At 54.8% G+C, this 24001-nt stretch overlaps 1 protein-coding gene across 2 annotated transcripts in view; it reads left to right on the top strand.

Moving 5' to 3' along the window:
- The window catches only part of Sgsm1 (small G protein signaling modulator 1), a 68915-nt gene that overhangs the window by 9039 nt on the left and 35875 nt on the right, over positions 1 to 24001 (top strand). The window contains exons 3-13 of one of the 2 annotated variants that reach the window (XM_052168089.1): positions 11834 to 11909; positions 13985 to 14147; positions 14824 to 14976; positions 15820 to 15887; positions 16043 to 16188; positions 16375 to 16506; positions 18802 to 18926; positions 20865 to 20932; positions 21827 to 21990; positions 22161 to 22293; positions 23602 to 23763. In XM_052168089.1, coding sequence (XP_052024049.1) covers positions 11834 to 11909; positions 13985 to 14147; positions 14824 to 14976; positions 15820 to 15887; positions 16043 to 16188; positions 16375 to 16506; positions 18802 to 18926; positions 20865 to 20932; positions 21827 to 21990; positions 22161 to 22293; positions 23602 to 23763 — 1390 coding nt within the window. The remainder of the gene's footprint in view (positions 1 to 11833; positions 11910 to 13984; positions 14148 to 14823; positions 14977 to 15819; positions 15888 to 16042; positions 16189 to 16374; positions 16507 to 18801; positions 18927 to 20864; positions 20933 to 21826; positions 21991 to 22160; positions 22294 to 23601; positions 23764 to 24001) is intronic. The other variant, XM_052168088.1, reaches the window with a different exon arrangement.

Consider the following 24001-nt stretch of genomic DNA (forward strand, 5'->3'; position numbering starts at 1 on the left):
TCTGGTCCTCTGTTAAGCAGAAGGGTCTGCAATCCCAGTGCACCTGCAGGGGGTGGGAGGCGGAGCCAAGAAGATCCTGAACTAGAGCTGACCTGGCAAGAGAAACTGGAAAACAAAGGGTAGAGGCCAGGCTGACACCTGAGGTTGTTCTATGACCACCACACATGCGCAGTGGTGGGCACACATGAATGAGTGTGCACACGTGGAAATAAGACCCCCATTGTTCAATAATCCCCGCTCCTCTGCAAGTGCTCGGTGGATCCACAGAGCTATTGCTACAGAATGGGACAATGGGTCTGTAGGGCATTTCTAGAAAGTTCTATCACATTCTAGATGTTCTACCAAGTGCTTGGTACACCATTCACACGTATAGTACAAACATATCGCGGCCATCTGAGGGCCTCCGTGTTACCTCATTTTAGAGATGTTTAAATGGAGACACAGAGAAGTGAAGTGAATTGCCCGAGGACACACAGCAGGCAGCAAGTGACGTCAGGATCTAAAACCATCCCTTAAAAACAACGTTCGCACTGCTTTTCCTTTTAAGGCCAGGGAGGGTAAAGCCAGTTCCTGATTTATCTGAGTGTTGTGTTATTTGGTTGTTTGGTTGGGTTTTTTGAGACAGGGTTTCTCTCTGTGGCCCTGGCTGTCCTAGAACTTGCTGTGTAGACCAGGCTGGCCCCGAAGTCACGGAGATCCACCTGCCGCTGTTCCAACCCCCACACCCCGCGTGCACAGTGCTGGGATTAAAGGTGGACGCCAACACTCCCGGCACTTCTCTGAGTGTTTTAAGGCGCACCCTAAGGCTTTCATATATTTTTCACACCCTCCCAACTTTAGGCGTTCTTTGGGAGAGGGGGCATCTGTGTGTCTTGCTCATGTGCGGGGCTGTGCGTCTGGAGATGGGGCGTTGCCAGGGAGCTCAGCACGAGCGCGCAGTGGGCAGCGCACCTGGGAGGAGGCTGGCGGCTCTGGGGTGTGGGCGGGATGTGAAGCACGCTCAGGGCTTGGTTTATTTCTTTCTGGGTGTGGAGGAGGCTGAGGCTCCTCCTCTCAACTCCCTCATGCCAGAAGTGCAGGGTTGGGGGAGGCTGGAGCCCTAGTACAGGAGATAAAGGGGGGCTGGTTGGTAGAAACCTCCCCCGCTGTCGAGAACACCCTTCTCTGTGATTGTGGGGGGTTGGACAGTCCTCAGGGCCTCACATGGTCAGGGAACCCCTCCCGGTACCTATTTATATCCATCAGGTAAACCATTAACTGTGGCCTAGTCGCCTGAGCCACAGGCCGCCATCCGCCTATGTAGAGCAGGCGGTTGGGAGAGGGCCAGAGAAAGATTTCCCAACAGCCCCGGCCTCTGGGGTCTCCCGCTCTCCTCACAGCTCCCCATCCCCCACGCTGTGGGTCATCTTCCCAGGCCTGGCTTCCTCTGTCTGTGTCACATAGGAGGAGCAGGAAAGAGGAGAAGAGGGTGACAGGTCTGACTTGGAGCTGCCTGTGAACAAGGAAGCTGGGAGACATCTGTAAGCTTAGGTGAGCCCTCTCCTCAGGATCTCACAGAGCGGGAGAGACTAGCGAAAGGGATGAGGAACTTGCAAGGGAGGGAGCCTGGAGCTGGGGCGAAAGGGGTGGCAGTCGGGGTGGGCATCTTGGAGGAGGTGCTGTCAAGCAGATAGCCTCGTGGGTGTGAAGGACCTGCGCAGAACTGGGGAAGGCGGGGCTAAGGCACTGAGGCAGGAACTGCCTAGAGGGGAGTGGCGGGCAGGGTGGATTTGAACAGTCGGGCTCCTGGGTTGCTGCGTGTTCTCCCGCTCGCTCTCCGGTAGGAGAGGGAGGCAGTGAGGGCTTTTCACGGGCCACTGCTGAAAGCATCTCTGGGCAGACTGTGGACCACTGTAGGTCAAGCTGCGGGGAATCAGGAGGAGGGAGTTGCGAGGGAGGCGCTCTGCGTGTCGGCTGCAGGGTCAGGCTCCCTGCCTGCCGCATCTTCCAGGTGCACAGGGTGAAGCACGTTTCTTCCTCTTTAATAAAAGTTTCTTTTTATAGTAGCTTTAGGGACCCAGATAAGTTGGGCAGATGTGCCCCGTCCCCAGATACCTTCATCCAGTCGCATGCGGGCCTTCCTCAGAATCTGCTTCCTCGAGGCAGAGGGGCTGCACGGTGACAGTAAGGAGTCTTCGAGGACTCATCATGGTCTCCTTAGAGGCCTGTGGCTTACACCGAGGATCCTGTGGGCACACAGGACCTCCTGTAACCCGGACGAGCGTGCGCAACAGAATCCCATCGCCGCCCTGCACATCCTTTGAGTCCCCTTCCCCCTTTAGCCCTGGCGACCTGCCGTCTCTAGTCTCTTCGCGCTCCCCCACCCCGTGTGTGCACCTGTTCCAGAAAGCCGCAGTTGGCATCGGCTTTGAGCACTGTCTTCTCCGTCCTGGTAACTGGCGTGTGAGGATGCTGAATCCCAGGGAGCCGGTGTGTGCCAGGCGGGCTCGGAGAGGTGACCCATGGTAGCTGAATCAAGGCTTGGACAGCCGGGAATCGTCTGTGACCCTGATCCTAATGTTCCGTTTTAGGGGCCACGTGAGCGGCTGCCTGGACCCTGGGGTCTCCACCTGAGACAGCCTGGTGCTCCCCAGCCTTGATTCAAGAACCAGGCTTCAGTCTGGCTGGGAACACGGAAGGAACAGTGACACCCATAATGCAACGTTACAATGGCTCTTTGGGCTCATGAGTGTGATACCTGCTTGTAGCAAGTGCCTGCAGGCAGCTGTTGAATGAATGAATGAATGAATGAGGAAGGGAAGGAATGAATGAGACAGTTTACTATGTGCCTGGCCCAGCATGGACAGATAATGCAGGCTTTGGCTCTCCCGCACTGCCAAGCTGAGTGCCCCACAGATGGCCGTCGCTCGGTGCTACTTACAACACCCTGAAGCCTGCCCGGGAAAGGCTTTCAGCATGGTGCTCTTGGGATTGCGGAGAGGCGGGGGCTGGACGCCCTTGAGATATTTCGAATCTCTTTATTTGCATAGCACTTGCACAGAACCTGAGCACACTCTCCGGTGGACCTCAGATCATCTCTAGTGGACTTCTAATAGGGATTTGCCCCGTGAGGGGGCGGGGGCAGGGATCCCTTCCTTCCGGAGACAGAGATAGGAGCACGAGAGGGATGCATAGGCAAAGGCCAGGCGTAAGTCCCAAGTCCTCTGGCTCCTGCAGGAGGGGGTGACACCTGTGAAGGGGCGGGGTGTGGGGAGGTGGAGGAAGCCGGAGCCAGCCTGGAAATAACAGCTTGGAACAAGCCTCCTCCTCCTTCCTCCAGGTCTGCTTGTGACCGTGGGGGGAGGGGCTTCTCAAAATACTCCCATGTTCCCCACCCCCACCCCACTCCCTGCTCTGGAACTCTCCTTTTCTATGTGCCTCTCCCATGGCAAAGTAGAAACATAGAAACTGCCAGCGTTCCTGCTACGGGGTCTTCGCACCTGCCCCTCCCTTCCTGGAGCTCTGTAGAAGCAGATACAGGCAGATTCTTCTCCCTGCTTTACAGCTGGGGAAACTGAGGCCTACAGTAGTAGTAGCTTTGACTTGTCTTTCAGATTGTGGGGCGTCACCACCTCCAGGGAGTCCTCTCTGATCTCCCTCTCAGGTCTCTCAGAGCCAAGTTTTTTGTGCTTCGGATAATGGTTCTCACGCTGTCATTGGGTTCTTGGGATCCGAACTCAGATCCTCAAGCCGGCTCAGCAAACATTTTACCTGTTGAGCCAGCTCCTCAGCCCTGGGAGGGTGCCTTTGAGTCAAGCAGAATTGTAGTGCCTCTTGTCTGTCACCCTGATAGTCCAGTGGATGCTGAGAGGCCTTTGGGTCACTTCTCCTTCCTCATAGTCCTCTGACAAGGCTATTTCTAAAGCCAACCTGCAAAGTCCTCTGGTGATCACCATAGCATCCTCCTCGGGGAAAGTAGCAGCCAGGTGCCCAGAGACTCCATCCCAGACACCGCCTCCCGGCTCCATCACACACCAACCGAAGCTTTGGCTGCCCTTGGCAGGTTCCAGCTGGGGCTGGAGGGGGCTTAGCTGGGCCAGCGGAGTTTGCAGACCTGAGATGACCAGCATCTCTGGGAACTTCTACACGGGACTATGTAGTGAGTACCTCCAACCAGGGGGTCCTGGGCCAAGACCAGTGTGTGTGCCCACTGTTAAGGCAAGCTGTTTAACACTTTTAAAGGCTTGTAAACACCAAAAATAAAAGAGACCGTGTGACCTAGACTGTGGCCATAAAGTCGGGTTCCCCAAATAAAAACTCAAATGCCCCATTGAACTTGTGAGAAGACAGAAAAGATCCACACAATACTATCTGAAATGTGTTTTGACTAACACGATCCCCCTGCATCTGAACTCTGGGTGGGTAGGGCTATCCTGTGCTAAGTCTGGCCATTCTCCCCACACCTGGAAAGTTTTTGTTCCGGCCCTTTATGGGAAACCCTTGCCAACTTTGATCTTTTACACACAAGCCCCATCCCCACTGGGAAGGTGGCATGCTGGGGATAGTTCCGGGAAGTACCTAAGCCTAGGTGCCTGGCATCAGTGGTGGTGACGGGCTCCGAGTGGTCAGCATCACATACGAGCACCTGCTGTGTATGCAGGGGCTCAGGATCCCCCAAAGTCATCCGGCAAAGTCTGAAGAGCCAGAGCAAGGTGCTGTGCAAGGATGGGGCGTCCTGGGTGGGACAAGACAGCGCTCTAGAACGGCGGTTCTCAACCTTCCTACCCTTTAATACCGTCCTCATGTTGTGGTGACCCCAACCATAAAATTATTTTTGTTGCCACTTCATAACTATAATTTTGCTACTGTTACAAATTGTAATATAAATATCTGATAGGTGACCTAGCCTCTCCCCCAGAGGGTCACAACCCACAGGTTGAAAACGGCTGCTCTAGATGGTTTTAGAAAGGGCTAAAGAATCCTTCCCACTTACAACAGGGCACAGCAGCCTGGGGACCGTGGGAACCCAGGCTGGAGCTCACCCTGTGAATTATGGGAAATGATCTGGGTCTAGCGGCTCCCAAGGGCTCCTCCTTCCTCTATCCCTGTCCCTAGAAGGCCTGTGTTGATTTGGTGCAGCTCGGTGCAGCCTCCGGGGGAGGCTTTCCGCCTGCAGATTCTGGCATTCTTAGCCCGGTTCTGTGGGCTGGGGCAGCGGGTCCCATCCTAGTCAAAGACTTCAGCATAACCTGGGCGGCCATTTGGAACCTGGCAGAGCGCCAGGCGGGTTGTGGGAGGGTGTGGACGCGTGGTGGTCATCAAGCAGGACCGCAGTAGGTCCAGGAACAGCCCTCTGGCTTGGGAGACCAGCTTGGCTTCCCAGCCTGCCCTGGCTCTCTCTGGAGATCCGTTCTCCTGTACTGTTTAAATATTTACAGGTGGGAGGAGGGGGAGGGAGGAAGGGCCGGGCTGGTGTCTGAATGGAGGCAGGTGTGGCGGCCTACGTGGAGGGGCAGGGCTGCCAGCTGTGTCCCTGGGCTGCCTTGAGTGGAGACGCACAGGCCATTCGCACGAGGCCTGTGAGCGCCCCCTGTGGAGAGTCTATGGCATCTCACTCCACGTTCCCTTGTAGATCTGTTTGCCAGCTCTTCCAGAGAGTGAGACCCAACTAGGCAACTCTACTTTGTGGTTTTTTGTTTTGTTTGTTTGTTTGGTGTTATTGCTGTTGGGTTTTTTTTCTTTCTGGTTTTAGAAAAGGTCTCGGGGTTAGAGAGATGGCTCAGGGGTTAAGAGCGCTGGCTACTCTTCCAAAGGTCCCGAGTTCATTTCCCAGCAGCCACATGATGGCTCACAACCGTCCGTAATGGGATCCGATGCCCTCTTCCGGGTGTGTGCAAAGACAGCTCACTCATAAACAAATAAAAAGAAAAGAAAAGAAAAGAAAAGAAAAGAAAAGAAAAGAAAAGAAAAGGTCTCTGCTTTTTAGGCCAGGCTTGTCGAGACTGCCTGATCGTCCTTGCCCTTTCTGGAAGTCTTTATTTCAGGGCTGTGTCACCATGCCCAGCTCAGGGTGGGCTCTTTTCTTTTTGTTTTCTTTTTTTTATTTTAGAGATTTATTTATTATATGTAAGTACATGGTAGCTGTCTTCAGACAGATCAGAAGAGGGCATCAGATCTCATTAGGGATGGCTGTGAGCCACTATGTAGTTGCTGGGATTTGAACTCAGAAACTACAGAAGAGCAGTCGGTGCTCTTAACCTCTGAGCCATCTCTCCAGCCCAGACTCTGTCTTTCTTGTTTGAGACAGGGTTTCTCTGTGTAGCCCTGGCTATCTTGGAACTCACCCTGTAGACCAGGCTGGCCTTGAAATCAGAAATCTGCCTACCTCTGCTTCCTGAGTGCTGGGATTAAAGACCTGCTCCACTATGCTGGGCTATTTCTTTTTAACTTTTACTTATTTACTGTAAATGGAAGTTGGTCAGCATTTACATAGGCGCACCATGTAAATGCCTACAGAGGCCAGAAGCTCCTCTAGAACTGTAATTTTAGACAGTTGTGAGCCACTCTTGGGTTTTGGGAGGTGAAGCCAGCGGCCTTAACCACTGAGCCCTCTCTCCAGCCCCTCCGCCTCCCACATGTTCTTACGGTTTTCAAAAGAGCGAGCTTCGTCGTGGGGGATGCAGCCAGGCAGCAGACACGCAGCGGCTGCTGGAGAATAGATGCTTACTGATTGCCTTGAAACCCTGTGGCCTCCCAAAAGGTCCTTGCGGGGTGTCCGACAGTGTCCTCTCTGAACACCTTGACCTCCTGACTCCCAGTCTTGGCCTGTGGTCCCAGTCCCCTCCCTTACCCTGCCACAGATCCACACCCAGGTGAGGATGCCTTCTCACAGAGTTCCCAGCTCCTTAGGTGTCAGACAGAGCTGGAAGCAGAGTGCTGGGTCTGCTCTTCAGAGAGAACCGAGTTCAAATCCTGACTGCACCCTTCTCTGGCTGGCTGACTGCTGGGGAAGAGCCTTAGCTCTCTGAGGCTTGCATACACTGGTCTCTTGTGGTGCTGTTACAGGGAGCGCACAAGAGGTGGCTACTCAGTCAGTCTCTAGTCTTTATTCCAGTCGACTGAGATTACACTCAGGCATTCAGGGCCCAAGGGTAGTATCAAGTGTTTAGACTAAAGATTGTTTTGTTTTGTTTTATTTTATTTTTAGTGGAAACCATATCCTGATGTCTTGCTCAGCAGCTGGGCTACAGGAGGCCCTTACTCAAAAATAAAGTACCTACTGTGTGCTGCGGGTTCCCTGTCAGCCTTTAATCCACACCCTGTGGCAGCAGTGAGGAGTCCCAGTTCACAGAAGGCCACCCCGAGGTGTGAGCAGAGCGGAACTAGCAAACTCAGGCAGCGTCCGCGTGGAAGGGCTGGGCATGCTTCAGTTACACAGAAACTCTCATAAGTTAGCTGGGACATCCTGGCCTCGGGTTCTAGAATACAGTTGGGTAATTTTCTGTGGGTCTTCCCAAGGAGATCAAATTCTAATTAAACCTGAAATGGCTTCAGAAAGAATACAAAATGGAGCGTCCTCTGCACTGTCTCGGCCAGTCACCCACCGGGAGTGGTGATTCAGGCCTGTAATCCTACAGCTTGGGGGATGGAGGCTAGGAGGATCATGAGTTCAAGGCCATCCTCAGCTACATAGAAAGTTTGAGGCCAGCCTGGGCTACATGAGACCCTACCTCAAAGATAAAGTGCCCACTGTGTGCCGAGGGTGCCCTGTCAGCCCTTTCACCCATGCCCCCGGGGCAGCAGTGAGGAGCAGTAGGCCCCACCTCACAGCAGGCCACCCCGAGGTGCGAGCACAGTGGAACAAGCAAGCTCAGGCAGTGTCCGTGTGGCTCTAGGGTGGCATCTCCATCACCCCGGGTGCTCTAGACTGAAGCTTGGAAAATCCTACAAGCCCTAAGCATCTGGATGACAGCCTATGGCCACACCCCCTGGCCCCCCAGTGACCCTAACCTGAATTCCCTGAGCTGATAGAGTCTGGAGCCACACCTGGGAGTCGGCCTCCAACCCTCCACCCAGAATGCTCTGCTCCTGCTCTGTCCAGAGAGCTCCTCTCCCTTACAGCGGCCCGGCCTCCTGCCTCCTGCTGAAGACGGCGCCCAGCGCCCGCCTCCACAGGCTTTGGTGGCCTTCTGTGGGAGGGGAGCTTCCACCCTGGTGCCCATCACCAGCCTTTTTAATTTCCTTTTCTGGCCTCAGGGTGAGCTGGTCATTAACTTCTGCGAAATCATCCAGCCAGACTGGGCCAGCGCCGGTGAGAGGGTTTCAGCTGTGCCCATCCCTTCCTACTACACTTCCCCTGCCAACCTCCTTACCCACCCATGCAACAGCCCAGGTTTCCATACTGTGTAGCCTCAGGAAAGGGGCTCAACCTCTTGGAGTTTCTGTCAGCAGACAGCAGGTGTGTCCAGTCAGGTCAGGGTGCCAGTAGGAAACTGATGGTTTGCCCCAACTTGCAGGAAACCAACTTTAAAGAGAGGTTGTTGTCTAGGGGACCAGGGAACATCAGGCAGGTGTGGGAAGAGCAGGGATCAGCCTATATGATGGTGTGTGGAGAGGAGGGAGAAGAGGGCAGAGGGGGCAGCCGTGCAGGGACAAGCCTCAGAAAAGGCTCCTTTCTTCCTGAGGGAACTTGGACAATGCCTTCTCTCATAGCCCCCGCCCATCTTCCTGCTGAGAAAAGTGGAACCCCGCCCCCCACCCCCGCCATCTTTTTTCCAATGCAGTTCCACCACAGGTGAGAACTGTCCGTATTGGTGAACACTCGTAACCTGGGTCACAGAAAGTGAATGCTGAGGGAGGGGCCGAGAGTTGAGCTGAGCCTCTGTGCTTCCCTGGGCTTTTCCTCTGGCCCAGATCTTTGGACCTGAAGCCCCCAGGATGACCTGTCTGTCCCCATCTCCACGCTTCACTCTCCATGTGTGTGTGCAGCAGCTGACTGAGAGACGGAGGCTCCTCTTCATGCCCCGCTGTGATCCCAGGGTCTTGCGGTCTCTGTTGTTTCCTGTGTCTCTTGTCTGTGGTTCCCACAGTAGATGCGCTGCTAAGCAGTTCCGGGTGGGAATTAATTCAGCACCAAGGGCAGGGGCGCGAGCTGAGGCCTTCAGAGGAGAGTGGTCCCTCCATGAATGCCTCAGGGGAGCTGGGAAGGCCCTTTAGAGGAGGACAAAGGTGCCAAATTTCACACCCCATAGATGTCAGAGCTGGGCCACCTGGGAAGGAGGAGGCCCTGGAAGAGGAGGCCGCTGGGGAGCTGAGTGGCTCATTGATTGGTTCAGTCAAAGATAGAGACAAGAGGATGTGATCCTGGTGTCGCTATGCTGACAGCGGGTGCTTTCATTTGCTTGGACTGCAGTAGCAGAATCCCACCGGCAGATCGCCATGCACGACAGAAATGGGCTCTCAGCTCTGGAGGCGGAGAAGGAAGGACGAGGTCTGGGCCTCTCCTCTTGGCTTCTAGATGCAATTTCTCTCTTGTATCTTCTGTGGACTGCCCTGTGTCTCTGTCTCCCCTCCTCCTGTGGGACACAACCCAGCACCCGGCCAGGTGAACAGACTTGTCACAGCCAGAGAGTTTGGGGTGCAAGAGAGATATCAGGAGAGAGAACGGAAGGACATGAGACATTCTAAAAAGTTGGGCCGGGTGTGGCTGAGGGCACCCAGCGTCTGGTAACAGAACTCACCAGGGCTGTTCTTTGTTCCAACCAAGTCCTGAGCCTTGAGAGAAATCTGGGGGATCTACCACATGTCCTGAGGAGACCCATGGCTTCCTTTGGGGACACAGAGCATATGGGACCCGGTGTCTTCACACGCCGGCAGGCAGCTCTGGCGGGAACAGGCAGATGGCCACCTCTGAAGAACAGGGACATTGGCAGTGGAGCCTTACCTGCTTAAGATAGATTAGACACTGCAGGGGCCAGGAGCACAGCACTGTAGCAGTGTCATCCAGTTAGCAGAGCCCCTCGGCTATCCCAGGCTAGACCACCTGGGTGGGAAGGCTGGGCCAAGATTCAGAGGGCATTAGCCAGCTAGAGCGGTACTCAGTCACGCTCACACAGAGTTAGCAAGCTACTGCCTGGCCGCCAGATCCAGCTCCACTTGCTTTCATTTCTGACTTATGTACATTTTTGTTTTTTACATTATTTATTGTGTGCTGGCCTGCATGTCGAGGTCAAGGACAGCTTGTGAAAGTCCATTCTCTCCTTCCACCATGTGGGTCCCAGGGATCGAATTCACATGGCCAGGATTGGCAGCAATCACCTTTACCCACTTAGCCATCCCACTGGCCCAATTTCTTCATTTTATCTTTGAAGATGAATATCTTTATTATTTCCTTCCTTCCTGGGCTTATTCCTTCCTATTTGCTAATTCCCAGGGGCGTAAAGATAAGCTGTCAGGTGAGGTCTTCCTTCTGGCACCATGACTTTCCACTATAATCTCTCCTCAGTTCTGTTCTCCCACATGTAGTAAGTGGGTCGCAGCAGTATGCTGAGTTTCCCCTGTTCCTAGTGTCTTCTTTCATTCCGTTGCGCTGCTCATCAAAGATTTGGCTGGAGGCGTGGCTCAGTGGTGTACGCTTGCCTAGCACGTGTGTAGTGGCCCTGGGTTCAAATCCTAGTCGCACCTGTAAAACAGTGTGATCTCACGGGCCTTGCAGCAGGGTTCCTATTGAGAACAGTTCCGGATGAAGGCAGGCTGCTGTAGCTTGCGGCAGAGCCGGGAGTTGTCCACATGGCTGGTGCTGACGCGGGAGGGTGGGCTGCGGCGGCCATACTGCCTCGGAGCACTTAGTGCTGTGTGACAGAGTGCGGGCGGTGCTCTGTCCTGTCTGTGCCTCCAGGAGGCGAGCTGCAGGAAGAGGTGAGGGGCAGCAGGGTTCGGGGGCACCCCCGTCAGGCAGGCGTGTGGTGTTTTGCAAGAGCGCGGAATGGCAACCCTCTGCATGGGGTTCCAGGACGTGGCCCTATGTTAGAGGTCCTGGGATGGATTTCTGGGATAGGCCTTTGGATCACCTTTTGGTGGGGAAACTGAGGCTCAGAGAGACAGGGTTTGCCTGGATCCAACAATGCCTCTGGGCACAGTGAGGTGCAAACCCAGGGAAGCCAGGGGTCATTCCAGCCCCTGAGGTAAGTACAGTTCATGAGGCCAACTGTCCTTTCCCTGAGCAACCTGCCTGCCTCTCTGGAGTTTTTCAGCATGGTGTGCCCCAAGCTGGGACCCCATCTCTGTCCGTTCCATCCCTCCCTCCCTCCCTCCCTGGCAGGTGGACTCTCCTGAGCCTCTACTTCCCAAAGGTCACTCACAAACCTGCTGGGTCCCTCTCGGGGTCTTGAACCCGGGTTTCCTGAATCCCATAATTGACTGTCCTCATGCCGCCCACCGAATTCCTGTATCTTCAGACTCACACAGACTCATGCACTCACAGGACCTTTACTGAGCACATAATATGCAAGGGCAAGCAGGGGGTCTTGTATTCTGGAGGGGAGATGCAGGCAGGATGCCACAGGAATCAGAGCTCAGAGCTGGACCAGTGCTGAGCCCTTCGCAGGATCTCTAATGGGCAAGGGAAGGGAGCAATTCTGGCAACTGTGTGCAGGGTAGGGCATTTTGTGTGACTTCTGGGAGAAGCGACAGACCTCCGTGCAAATTAATGGCACTGTGTGCCCGTCGGTCTGTGGAAAGAAGAGGGGTTACACAAAAACCCCAGACAGCCTGCAGACACTTTGGTGGGGGAATCCCTGTCCCTGGGTGCAGCACCCCACCCAGTCAGCCTCTCCCACGCCTGTGTGTCCCGCAGGTGAAGCAGATCATGGAAGAAGCTGTCACCCGAAAGTTTGTCCACGAGGACAGCAGCCACATCATCTCCTTCTGTGGTGAGTGGTGACCGCCTTGGTGGAGGCAGTGGGGAGCAGCTTCCTGCTTGGGCTGCAGCAGAGGAGGCGTGCGCGTACCTGTGAGCCAGCTCTTACGTCACCCTGGGCTTTGTGACTCTGAAGTTATTTTGGGATCCCGAGGGCACCCTGCAGGAAGAAGTGGATTTGGAAATGCAGAACTGTGTGTGTGTGTGTGGGGGGGTGTCTCGTGTCCCGTGGAAGGCTTGCTTTACCCTGACTCATCCCGCTGAGGCACAGGGGACAGCCCCAGCCATCTCCTCCATCTGCGTCTGCCTGGCTGGGTAAGGGTTCTGAGGGCTGGGGATGCAGCTCGGTGGCTAGTGTGCTCCCCTCGAGTGCAGCTTGGTTGCTAGCGTGCTCCCCTCGAGTGCTCAGCACCCCAGATTCCATCCACAGCCAGGCATGGCCACCCTAGCACTCCAGTGGTGGAGGCAGGAGAATTACAAGTTTTAGGTCATCCTCAGCTATGTATTGGTTCCTGGCCAGCCTGGCCTACAGAGGACGCTGTAGCAGATAATTGGGTATGGTAATTAGCAGCCTCTGAGGTGTCTTGAGACTCACCTTTAGTAGACTGGAGCACGGAAGGCTTGGGATCAGAAGTGTGACTCAGGCCCCTCTGCAAGCTGGCCCTGCTCGGGAGTCCCTGTGCCTTCAGTCACCTCCAACCCCTGGCGGGTGGCCTCCAGATCACGGTGGGTGACCTCAGGCTCGAGACGGGTGGCCTCCAGATCACGGTGGATGTTTTGAAGCGAGCGGGAGCCCTCGTCTCTCTCGTTGGAACGTTAGCACATAGAATGTCTCACCGGAAGCGCACAGCAGGGTCCCTTCCTATGATCACGACCTCGGGAAGATTCCTGAGCACAGACACCCAGCCAGTCTGCCATTTCCATCCATGTGGCTGTGCTGCCCCTGGGACGCTGGCTGCACGTGGAGCGTGCAGAATGGGGTTGAAGTGGAACCTCATCCTTTGTAGCAGACGGAGCCGGGTTCACATCCTCCCTCAGCCCCTTCGACGCTGAGTGCACGTCCTAGTCTGCTTTATACTACCGTGAGAAACAGAGTGCCGAAAGCTACTTGCGGGAGTTGTTTTTTTGTTTTTGTTTTTGTTTTTTTGTTTTTTTTTTTCCGAGACATGGTTTCTCTGTGTAGCCCTGGCTGTCCTGGAACTCACTCTGTAGACCAGGCTGGCCTCGAACTCAGAAATCTACCTGCCTCTGCCTCCCAAGTGCTGGAATTATAGGTGTGCACCACCACCGCCCAGCGCGGGAGTTATTTCTTCTTGGAGTCGGGGCAGGAATCCACGCAGGGCAGGAACCTGGAGGCGGGAGCTGATGCAGAGGCCATGGAGGGCGCTGCTTACTGGCTTGTTCCCCATGGTTTGCTCTGCTTGCTTTCCTATAGAATCCAGGACCACCAGCCCAGAGATGGCTCCACCCATGGTGGGCTGGCCCCACCCACAATGGGTGGGGCCTCCCCCTGTCAATCACTAATGAGACAAGACCCCCACAGGGCTCCCTGAAGCAGGGTCTTATGCAGGTTTTTCTCAATTGAACCTTTCTCCTGTCACACGATTCTAGCTTGTGTCAAGTTGACACAAAATATAGCTTGGACAATGGTGATAGATGAGTGTGGCGAGGACCGGAGTGAGGGTGATGGAGGGTAATGGTGGTGATGGCGAGCCTGGTGAACATGGTGGTGATAGACGACGGTGATAATGGAGGTGATGGTGAGGGAAATGGAAATCGTGACAATGACAATGGCTGCTGATGACCCACAGGTTACTACTCACTGTGCATGCTCTTCTGAGGGGAGGTTAAGGCAGAAAGAGAGGGAGTGATGGCCCACAGCCACACGGCAGGCTGGTGGCTGACGGGATGTGCAGAGATGGCCGATCCTGGCCCCGGGCGTGTGCGCGTTAGCCGCCAGCCTCTCTTGACTCCTTCGGCGCTCCTGACAAGCGGGCACGGGTGCTGTTTCTCTGTACCGTTGCCGCTCTCGGTGCTGGGGACTGTGCACAAGAGACAAGACGGCTACCGACCACTGTGTCCCCGCAGCGGCCGTGGAGGCCTGCGTGCTGCATGGGCTGCGGCGGAGGGCAGCCGGCTTCCTGCGAAGCAACAAGATCGCCGCGCTCTTCATGAAGGTGGGCAAAGGCTTCCCTCCCGCCGAGGAGCTGAGCCGCAAGGTCCAGGAGCTGGAGCAACTCATTGAGAGCGCGTGAGTGTACGCGGGGGCGCGGCTGGGCGAGCCTGGGGCGCGTGCGAGTGAACGAGGGTGCTGCTGGGGTGAGTCTGGGGCCGCGAGCGTGCACGGGGCACAGCTGGGGCGAGCCTGGGGGGCGTGGGTGTGCACGGGGCACAGCTGGAGCGAGCCTGGGGGGCGTGAGAGTGAACGAGGGTGCTGCTGGGGTGAGTCTGGGGCCGTGAGCGTGCATGGGGCACAGCTGGGGCGAGCCTGGGGGGGCGTGAGTGTGCGTGGGGGCGTGGCTGGGGCCACCCCTCAAGCGGGCGAAAGCCACACCTCCTGCCTCTCCTCGCTCTTCCCTTTTCCCTCCCCCTCTTCTTCTCGCCTCCTCTTCCCCTCCTCGTCCCCTCCTCGTCCCCCTCCCCTACCTCTCCCTCCCTCCCTCCTTCTCCCTCCGTCCCCCTCTCCCTTTGCCTTCCTCTCTGCTCCTCAGACACACCAGTCTTTTCCACCCCAGAGCCTTGACACACACTTTCCCCTCTGCCCGCCCTTGTTACCGCTCAGCTCACCCCCCCCCCCAGCTCTGTAAGCGCCAACGCCCTCTCACCTCCGTCACACCCCCGCCCCGGTACCTCCACACTCAGCTGAGTTGTGGTCCTGAAGAGCCTCTCTCTCCTGAGTGTATTCTCTCCTCCCGCCGGCCTTAAAGGCGAAACCAGATCCAGGGCCTGCAGGAGAACGTGCGGAAGCTGCCGAAGCTGCCCAACCTGTCCCCGCTGGCCATCAAGCACCTGTGGATCCGCACCGCCCTGTTCGAGAGGGTCCTGGACAAAATCGTCCACTACCTGGTGGAAAACAGCAGGTGAGGGACCGACGCTTGCGCTCTGCCGCCACCCTCTGGCCACGCTCGGAACCTCACCCTCGAGAATAAACTTTTTTTTCCCCCTGAGGTTTGAGAGGCTTAAACAAAAGCTTTCTGCACGTTTGACCCTGAGCCAGCTAGCTTGGAAGCTGGAGAGATCCGGGTACTGAAGAGCGATGTGCAAACAGGGGATTCGCGTTCAGGGCAAGATGGAGGCATGTTGGATTCCGTCCTTCTGCAATCTCCTCTACTTGATAGCTGCTTGACGGCAGGACAGTCAGTCTCCCTCTCTGTATCTTGGTGATTTCTCTGGCTAAGAGCACGGAGTGGTTTACAGAGAAGATGTAGAGATGAATCTAGCTAGTCACGGTTTGTTGAGAATACACAATGAGGCTAGACCCTTCCAGAGTAATCTGTTGGTATTTATGTGTTAGACGAGTTTTCAAGGACCTGGGAAATCATTCCACCGCATCGCTAGCAAACAAGTGGATCCCCAGACTTTTAGCATGAGCATTGCGTTGACGACATCACACGTCTATCAAGGCCAGACTTCAGACGGGCATTCGTTTTGACCTGTCGGTGTGGAGCAGTTTGTTAGCTTAGCTAGACAGCGTTTTCTTGCCTTGGTAACGGGACAGCGTTGTCTAAGAGCCTGACTTCTGACTCCTTTGCTTTCCTAAACTCCTCGCGGTTGTATGGTGAGCTGGCGCCCGTGAGTTCCAAAGTCATTGCTTTGTTCAGCCTATGAGATGCAGCTGTTGCTCTCGGCCCGGCGAGCCTCGTCCGCCCCGTGCGCCCTCTGGCGTTCGCCATGCAGACCTGCATGTCGTTTTCTCCCAATAGTAAATACTACGAGAAGGAGGCGCTCTTGATGGACCCAGTGGACGGACCCATTCTGGCTTCTTTGTTGGGTAAGAGGTGGGGTGCGGATCGCATTTGGTCCTTTGTTCTTGGGGCTCAGGACCTGTCTGTGCTGTGGTGTCTTGCACTCTGAGGAGCCATTCCGAGGCAGTTGGGTGGGGGCACTTCTGGGGACTTCAGGTTCCCAGCCCTGTTTGCTCCACAGTGGGGCCGTGTGCCCTGGAGTATACCAAGATGAAGACTGCAGATCACTTCTGGACTGACCCCTCTGCCGACGAGCTGGTTCAGAGACACCGGATCCACAGCTCACATCTGAGACAGGATTCGCCCACCAAGCGGCCCGCACTCTGTGTGAGATGGGTGGGCAGTGTGAGGGCCTCAGGTGGGGTCTGGACTTGGCCTTGGGGCAGGCAGGGAAGAGGGTGGGAGTCCTGATGGTCACTGCCTCATACCTGTCTCTGTCTGTCTCTCTTTTCCTCTCTCTCTCTCTCTCTCTCTCTCTCTCTCTCTCTCTCTCTCTCTCTGTGCTGATACCAGATCCAGAAAAGGCATTCCAGCGGCAGCATGGACGACCGGCCATCTATCTCTGCCCGGGACTATGTAGAATCTCTGCACCAGAATTCCAGGGCTACCCTCCTCTACGGAAAGAACAATGTTCTGGTTCAGCCAGTGAGTTCCGGTGTGCCTAGGTCACACTCTGAGGGTTTGAGTACAGGTTATGGGGGCAGGGAGGTCTGTTTATTCAGCAGTTCACCTACCTCTTTATTTATGTACCTACACACCCATCTGTTCATTCATATATTCACCGGCAACTCCATCTATACATCAATTCATTTATTAGTATAACCATCCCCCCATCCAGCCACCTCTGCGTGTTGCTTCATTGACCCAGCGGTGTCTGCATCCACTCTCCCACCCATCCATCCACCCATCATCCACGCACCCATCCATCCACCAACCCATCCATCTATCCATCCATCCACCCATCCACCCACCTGTCCATCCATCCATGCATCTACCCACCCATCCATCAATCCCCCCACCTATCCTTCCATCCACCCACCCATCCATCCATCTACTCATCCACCCTTCCATTCACCCACCCACCCACCCATCCATCCCTCCCTCCATCCCTCCCTTCATCATCTATCCACTTGCACAGACATGCACACATACACTCATCTATCCACACATACATCTCTATATAAGGGCATATGGCAGTATCTCTAGCTGGCTGCCCTGCCCATCAGTTCCTCCGTTCTCCACATCCCTGCATCTTGTTGGTCTATTTGTGTGAATAGCGATTCCACTTTCGGTCCACCCACCTGGCTGTGCACTTCTTTTCCCGTCTGTTCCTACAGTCCCGTCCCAGGCCGTCTGCCTGGCTATGCTCTCTTGCTGTCACTCAGCAAACATTTACCCAGATGCTCTGTGTGGCAGAAGTGTGGTATTGGGAAGGTGATCCTCTTCCTCAGTGACACCTGGCCAGTGCTTGCTGTGACATACACTAACTGTGGAAACGGCAGCGCTGAGCCTGAACAAGGGGCGGGATTGGGCTTTGCCCCCACAACAGCTGCTTCTGTGAGTGGTTGGTTGCCTCTGTGCTCCTATGACTGGCTGGGCACAAGGGTGGAGCATGAGACCTAAGCAGCCCCTGCCCTGAGGGGCGCCGTCCTCTGCTGTCTTCTGTCATTGGGTCACAGTCGGTGTGGCGTTCTGGTGCAGCTGAAAGGAAGCGGGAAGCAGTCCCAGCTCTGTGACCACAGCCTTAATGGTTAGCTGGCCCTCAGCATGTCATTTTACCCTGTGGGCTGCCATTCCTGCACCCCAGAGGGGCACAAGGCCCTGATTAATAGCTTAGATTTAGGAAGTAATGAGCTTAAGATGTAGCCAGTTTTCAAATGACCAACTAGAAGCTTCGAATGCTAAGAACCGGGATCCAGCTTAGGAGTAGAAGACAGCATGGTCACGGTTCCATCTGTGGGGGTGGAGAGAGAGACAGAGGCAGACAGACAGAGACAGAGAGAGAAACAAAAAGACAGACAGAGACAGAAACAGAGAGAGAAGAAGGAGGAGAAGAGAAGAGAAGAGAAGAGAAGAGAAGAGAGACTAGAATATGAGTCATCAAGATATTGAAACAAACAGGACTGTGCCAGGCTCTGGCTGCAGAAGCGAGTTGTTGCCTAAACCATATATGGCTCACAAAACCCAAAGTACTTCCTGTCAGTCCCTTGACACAAAAAGTTTGGTGACCTCTGTCCCAGCAGTTCCATGAAGTACAGACTGTTCATGGTCTTCTCCAGTGAAGGTCCAAAGCCCATGGTGCATGGTGTCTCTGCTTTCCAAGGGGATCTGGGACTGGGTGACCTGGAGAGATGAGTAATGGACTGTCACCCTGTTCTCAAGTCCAAGTCACAATAGCTTTGCCTTTCAAAGCTGAATCACGGGCCTCTCTCGTGTGTCCTCCCTGCAAAATAACAGCCTTGCCCAAGCTCAACTGAGGGAGTGATTGACTGAGCCTGTGGGCGATCAGGCCATTAACAGCCGCTTCACAGCTGTGAGATGCCATGGGTGCCCAGACATCCCCAACCGTGGATGGATAACACTGCGGCTCAGCAGTGCGCAGGGTGTCTTCCTGGAAGAGAGACAGGAACATTTTCTTGCCCACCCACTGACTTGGAATAATGGGAAGTGGGTGGGTAGATTCTGGACAGGCAGAGGGTCGGGCTGCTGGGTGGAAGTATGGTGGGAGGTGCTTGGGGAGGGGGATTCTGGGTAATATCTATGGGGTGGACGGCAGGTGGTTTTCCACGCTCTCTCCGCTGGGTGTTGATAGGCTTCTGAGAGGTTTCCAAAAACAACCCGACCCTTTGATTCTGATTCTGCATCCTTGAGGCAAGGCTCGGGCCTGTGTCCACCAGAGTCCAGCAGCATGGCCAGACCTGAGATCTCGTCTCTCTGCAGAGGGATGACATGGAGGCCGTGCCAGGGTACCTGTCTCTGCACCAGACAGCTGATGTCATGACCTTGAAGTGGACACCCAATCAGCTAATGAACGGGTCTGTGGGGGACCTGGACTACGAGAAGAGGTAAGAGAACTTCAGTTGAATGCGCCCTGAGTCCTTCTACTCTCCTACACACGGAGATGCTCTCTTCAGGGCCAGACAGCCTTGCCTGGTGTGTGACCCGGTTGTCATGGTTACTGGGTCCGGCCTCCCTGCTGCTGTGGCCTCATAAAGAATGCCAGCCTTGGGAGCACCTGCAAACAGGTGGCAGGGCCTCGGGAGTAGGCGTGGTTAGCTGCTCACATCCATCCGTTTCTTCTCAGGGGCCAGTGAGATGGCTCAGTTCCTCGAAGCCTGAGTTCTATTCCTGGTCCCCATCAGGTGGAAGGAGAGAACTGGCTCCTCTTTCTATTGCCCTCTGACCTATAGTCATTCAACATGGCACGTGCGTGCACAAGCGCGCGCGCGCATGCGCTCTCTCTCTCTCTCTCTCTCTCTCTCTCTCTCTAAATAAAAATGTAATTTAAAGAATCTGTAAGTGTGCTCCCAGGCCTATCTTTAAGGGTAAGGTAAGGATGGCAAATACCGAGCCTGTAAATGGCGCCTCAGCAAGCCATGAGGACACATTGGACTAAGAACTAGTCCCGCCCCCTCCCCATTGACGTCACTTCCATATTTCCCCGCCCCCCCCAGCTTCAGTTTCCCAAGCTGTACTTAGTGGAGCCCATCACAGAAGGTGTCAGAAGTGGGTCGCAGCTACTAGCATGATGCCTGTGTTACTCTGGGTTCTCCCAAGAGTGGGTGTCACGAAAGGACTGAGTTTCTTTCAGGAAGGACCTGAGGGAAATGAGGGTAGGCACAGAAGAGAAAAGAAGGTCACATGGGAAGCTGGGGGTGCTGGGCTGGATGGGCCTGGACCACACCCATGTGCTCCGTCCCGGCTGGCATTGTGGTGCCTTGGTGGGACTGGGGTGGATCTGCCCAGGGCTGGGGGCCTGTGTGATGGGGCTGCTTCCTGGTACAGGGTCTATCTTGGTTGCATTCCTAGACTCCCACAAAACCTACATTCCCACGTAGCCCCTCACATGCTGTTTTGATAGGGGAATAACTTACTTCAGTTAGTGGTGGGCCCTGAGCTAGAAGTACATACTAAGTCAGTACTCAGAGCGACCATATCACAAGCACTGTATTCTATTCCGAGCTGACTGTGTGAGGGGCTATGAGTCAAGTCCTTCAGATGAATAATTCTATTAAATCCTCATAGAAACACTACAGTGGAGATCTTTTTTAGCACCCCCATTTTATAGCTGGGGATATTAGTGCCCTCATTTTACATATGGGGAAACTGAGGCTCCTCAAATCACACTATTGGCCCATGTAAGGTCAGAGCTGGGCGAGGCCACTCTGACTTCTGCCCACAGCTGCACTGAGCTCTGAGTTAGTACCGATATTTAACTTCCAGGTACAAAAAGCCAGGCTCAAACGACTGGACCTTTTTGACCAATGATTCAAAGAACCCAGGGGAGACCTCAGGCTAGACCCAGGGTTCCTGAAGCTATCATTGTCTCTTTCTCTGCTTTCCTGCCTGCCCACCCTGTGCTCAGACAGGCCTTGCATGGTTCTGAACGTCCCTGGGCAGCAAGGAGCTCTCTCTGGGCTATCCTAGCTAAGGCTATCCCGTCTCTTAGGTACCTTGAGTCACGGTGCCAATCCTGCCTTAGTCACCTTGACTGGTCAGTGATGATTGGCCAACCTGGGTCAGGTGATCATCCGGGAGTTATGATTGGCCAGCCTGGGTCAGGTGATTATCCCAGACTCCTAGGTTAGAGACTTGGCAGAGTTGGGCTCTGATGACCGTGTAGAAGGGAAAAGGGGGTTTACTCAGCAGCTTGTGGTGGTAGGATCAAAGGACGGGGAGGATGACTGGGCAGGCTTGGGACACAGATGCTGGGACAAGTGGGTCTTGGTGAGAAGGCAGAGGTGGCTCTGGCTTCCCACAGTCTCTCCCACTTCCCCCTCCAGTGTCTACTGGGACTACGCCGTGACCATCCGCTTAGAGGAGATCGTTTACCTGCACTGCCACCAACAAGGTAGGGACCGTGGGGATAGCAGGCGGCTGGGTGTCCGTTGTGGTTTTCTGTCCCTGCTCCCCGCCACACCCCATCCATTAACTTAACATTAGGAGACGCTCGGGTGCTCCTCCTCAAGCAAACGACAATATTTCTCTGAGTGTGCCTGCTCTGAATCATTGCAGCCACTCAGTGATTGGGGACCGGGGGCTGGGTGGGGGGCGCTGGGTGGGGGGCGTTGCAGCCCCATATATGAAATAATGCAGAATGTTGGCTATAGAGAGAGGACTTGAAAATAGACCTCTATGACTCTGAAATCAGTGCTCTGCAGACTAGAGATCAATAACCACCATAGTCCCTTAAAGCCAGAAGACCATCCAGAGTGCACAGAACTTGTCTTGGCATGGAACTCGACGCTTTAATCCCCTTTAGGAAGGCAGACCTTGGGCTGGAGCTATGGCGCAGCGGTTAAGAACACTGACTGTTCTTCTGAAGGTCCTGAGTTCAAATCCCAGCAACCACATGGTGGCTCACAACCATCTGTAATGAGCTCGGATGCCCTCTTCTGGAGTGTCTGAAGACAGCTACAGTGTGCTTACATATAAATAAATAATTAATAAATAAATCTTAAAAAATTTTTAAAAAAAGGCAGACCTTGGTTCTGATCCAGGCTTTGCAACTTAGCAGCAGTATGATCTTGGGGATGACATAAACCCTCTCTGAGCCTTGTTTTTGTCCCTTGTAAAATAGGGAATGAACAGCCAATCCCTACAGGGATGTTCTGGTGTTACAGTAAGACAGTAATTTTAATACACAGTATGGTTGTGGGGGTGAAGGCACATTGTTTGCAGAGCGGGGACCGCACCACGCTTTGTGGTGACATTCTGCCCATCCTCTCTTCTCTGATGGTGGCAGTGGACAGCGGCGGGACCGTCGTGCTGGTGAGCCAGGATGGAATCCAGAGGCCGCCCTTCCGCTTCCCCAAGGGCGGGCACCTGCTACAGTTCCTCTCCTGTCTGGAGAATGGGCTGCTTCCGCACGGGCAGCTGGACCCGCCGCTTTGGTCACAGCGAGGAAAGGTGAGGGGCCGGCTGTGGGGGCTCACGGAGGCTGGGGGATGCCAGCCGTGGGGTATCCGTGGGCCCTACTGTGACTTGGGGACTCCAGTGCTCCCCTCTGAGACCCTCAGAGAGGCCAGGCATGGGGACAGGTGGCTTTCTAAGGTTTGCCGTGGGATGTGCTCCTGCAGGGGAAGGTATTTCCTAAGTTGCGCAAGCGGAGCCCGCAGGGGTCCTCTGAGTCCACGTCTTCAGACAAAGAGGATGATGAAGCCACGGATTACGTGTTCCGCATCATCTACCCGGGCACGCAGTCTGAATTCGGTAAGCAGCCCTGCACCCTGAGCTCACCGGCTCCTCCTGAGAACCACTCCAGAAGTTACCCTTGGGAGGCAGCAGGCCTGGGTTCTGGGGCCAGCAAAGGACACCCAGAAACTTAAGTCCCCTGGTGCCTTCTACCTCCCCCAAAATGAGAACCAATAGCCACCCCTTATTCGGCTAGTAAAGACTCCATTGGGCAGGAGGGGGCAGTAACCATGACAGTGGCCTGGGCTCTGGGACCCTGGTTTGACATGGGCTGGTTTCTTTCTATCCCTCCCTGGCCTTATTTTTCCTCGTGGGTGAAATGGGCTGTTTCTAGGGTCTGCTACAGGCATTCAGCGTACAGAGAGCAGGCACGTGCTAGCTGCCGTGCGGTGTCTCTTGTCAGCACCTGACTTTGAGTTATGAGGAGTCAATGCAAGCACAAGGATCTGCATTCAAGTTCTAAAAGCTGAGCATGATTGCCTAGGCCTGTAACCCCAGCACTGGGGGTCAGAGACGGGCAAAGCCCCCGTGTTCCTGGCTAATCAGCCAAGACGAGCCTTTGATTTAGAGAGAGACCTTCAATAGAAGAAAGCACTCCAGATCTTGCTCTGGCCTCTGCACGTGCAACCATACTTCAGAGATCAACACTCTTGTGCATACATCGTCACACACACGCGCACACACACAAACATGCGCGCACACACACACACACACACATGCACACTCACGCACTCGCACACAAAGCCAGGCATGGTATAATTAGTGGCAGGCACTTGTTACCCAAGTGCTAGAGAGTCAGAGTCAGGCACTAGCCAGCTACTTTGCACTGCTTGCCAAGTTCTGGGCCAGTGAGACACTGTCTCAAAAGCCAAAATACATGGTAATGGAAAACAACACTTGAGGCTGACCTCTGTCCCCCACAAACATGTACAGACATCCACATATCTGTGTGCACCTGCACAAACACATATGTACACACATGTACACATACACACACATGCGTGCGCGTGTCTCTGTGTGTGTGTGTGTTTGTGTGTGTGTGACTGGATTGAGCCAGGTGTGATGGACACCTGTCATCTAACATTCAGGAGGCTGAGGCAGGAGGATTGCCGTTCTGAGTCTCTGTGCCGCAAAATGAGGACTGGTCTAGAGCCTGGCCCAGGGTGGGCACTGTACACGTGCCAGTCTTTCGTCAACAGGACATATGTGGGAGCTGTGTGGAGCAGGGCAGGAATGAGGTAGAACCCTGGAGAACTGGTTTCTCTGGCCTCAGTCCCTCCCACCTTGGCGCCCCCCTCACTGATTCTTTTTGTTTTCTGTCTCAAGTTGCCCTTGACCTCTTGGGCAGCCCCCGGCCCGTGTCCATTGGTCCTGCCTGGATGATGCTTGCTGCGGGCCAGTCCGTGCTAGTGGTGGCCAAGGGCCAGTGGGCAAAACCCAGAGGGTGCCTCACCATCCCCACAAGGAGTATGAAGGAGCAGCCCCCCAGTAATGTCTGGTTCCCCTTCCATGGGTAACACCTCAGCCATGTTGCCATTTGAGTCTTGTTCCCAAGGGAGATGGAGGCCAGTGAGCAGCCCTGTGTCCCCAGTATCTGCCCCACCCCACAGAAGGCAGTCCTGTGTCCCCAGTACCCACCCCATCCTGAAAAAGATAGCCCTGTGTCCCCAGTACCCACTCCATTCCGCAGAAGGCAGCCATTAGGTTCTGTGACTCATTAGTGCAT

Source organism: Apodemus sylvaticus, chromosome 22, assembly GCF_947179515.1.
Source record: "Apodemus sylvaticus chromosome 22, mApoSyl1.1, whole genome shotgun sequence".
Taxonomy (NCBI): Eukaryota; Metazoa; Chordata; class Mammalia; order Rodentia; family Muridae; genus Apodemus; species Apodemus sylvaticus.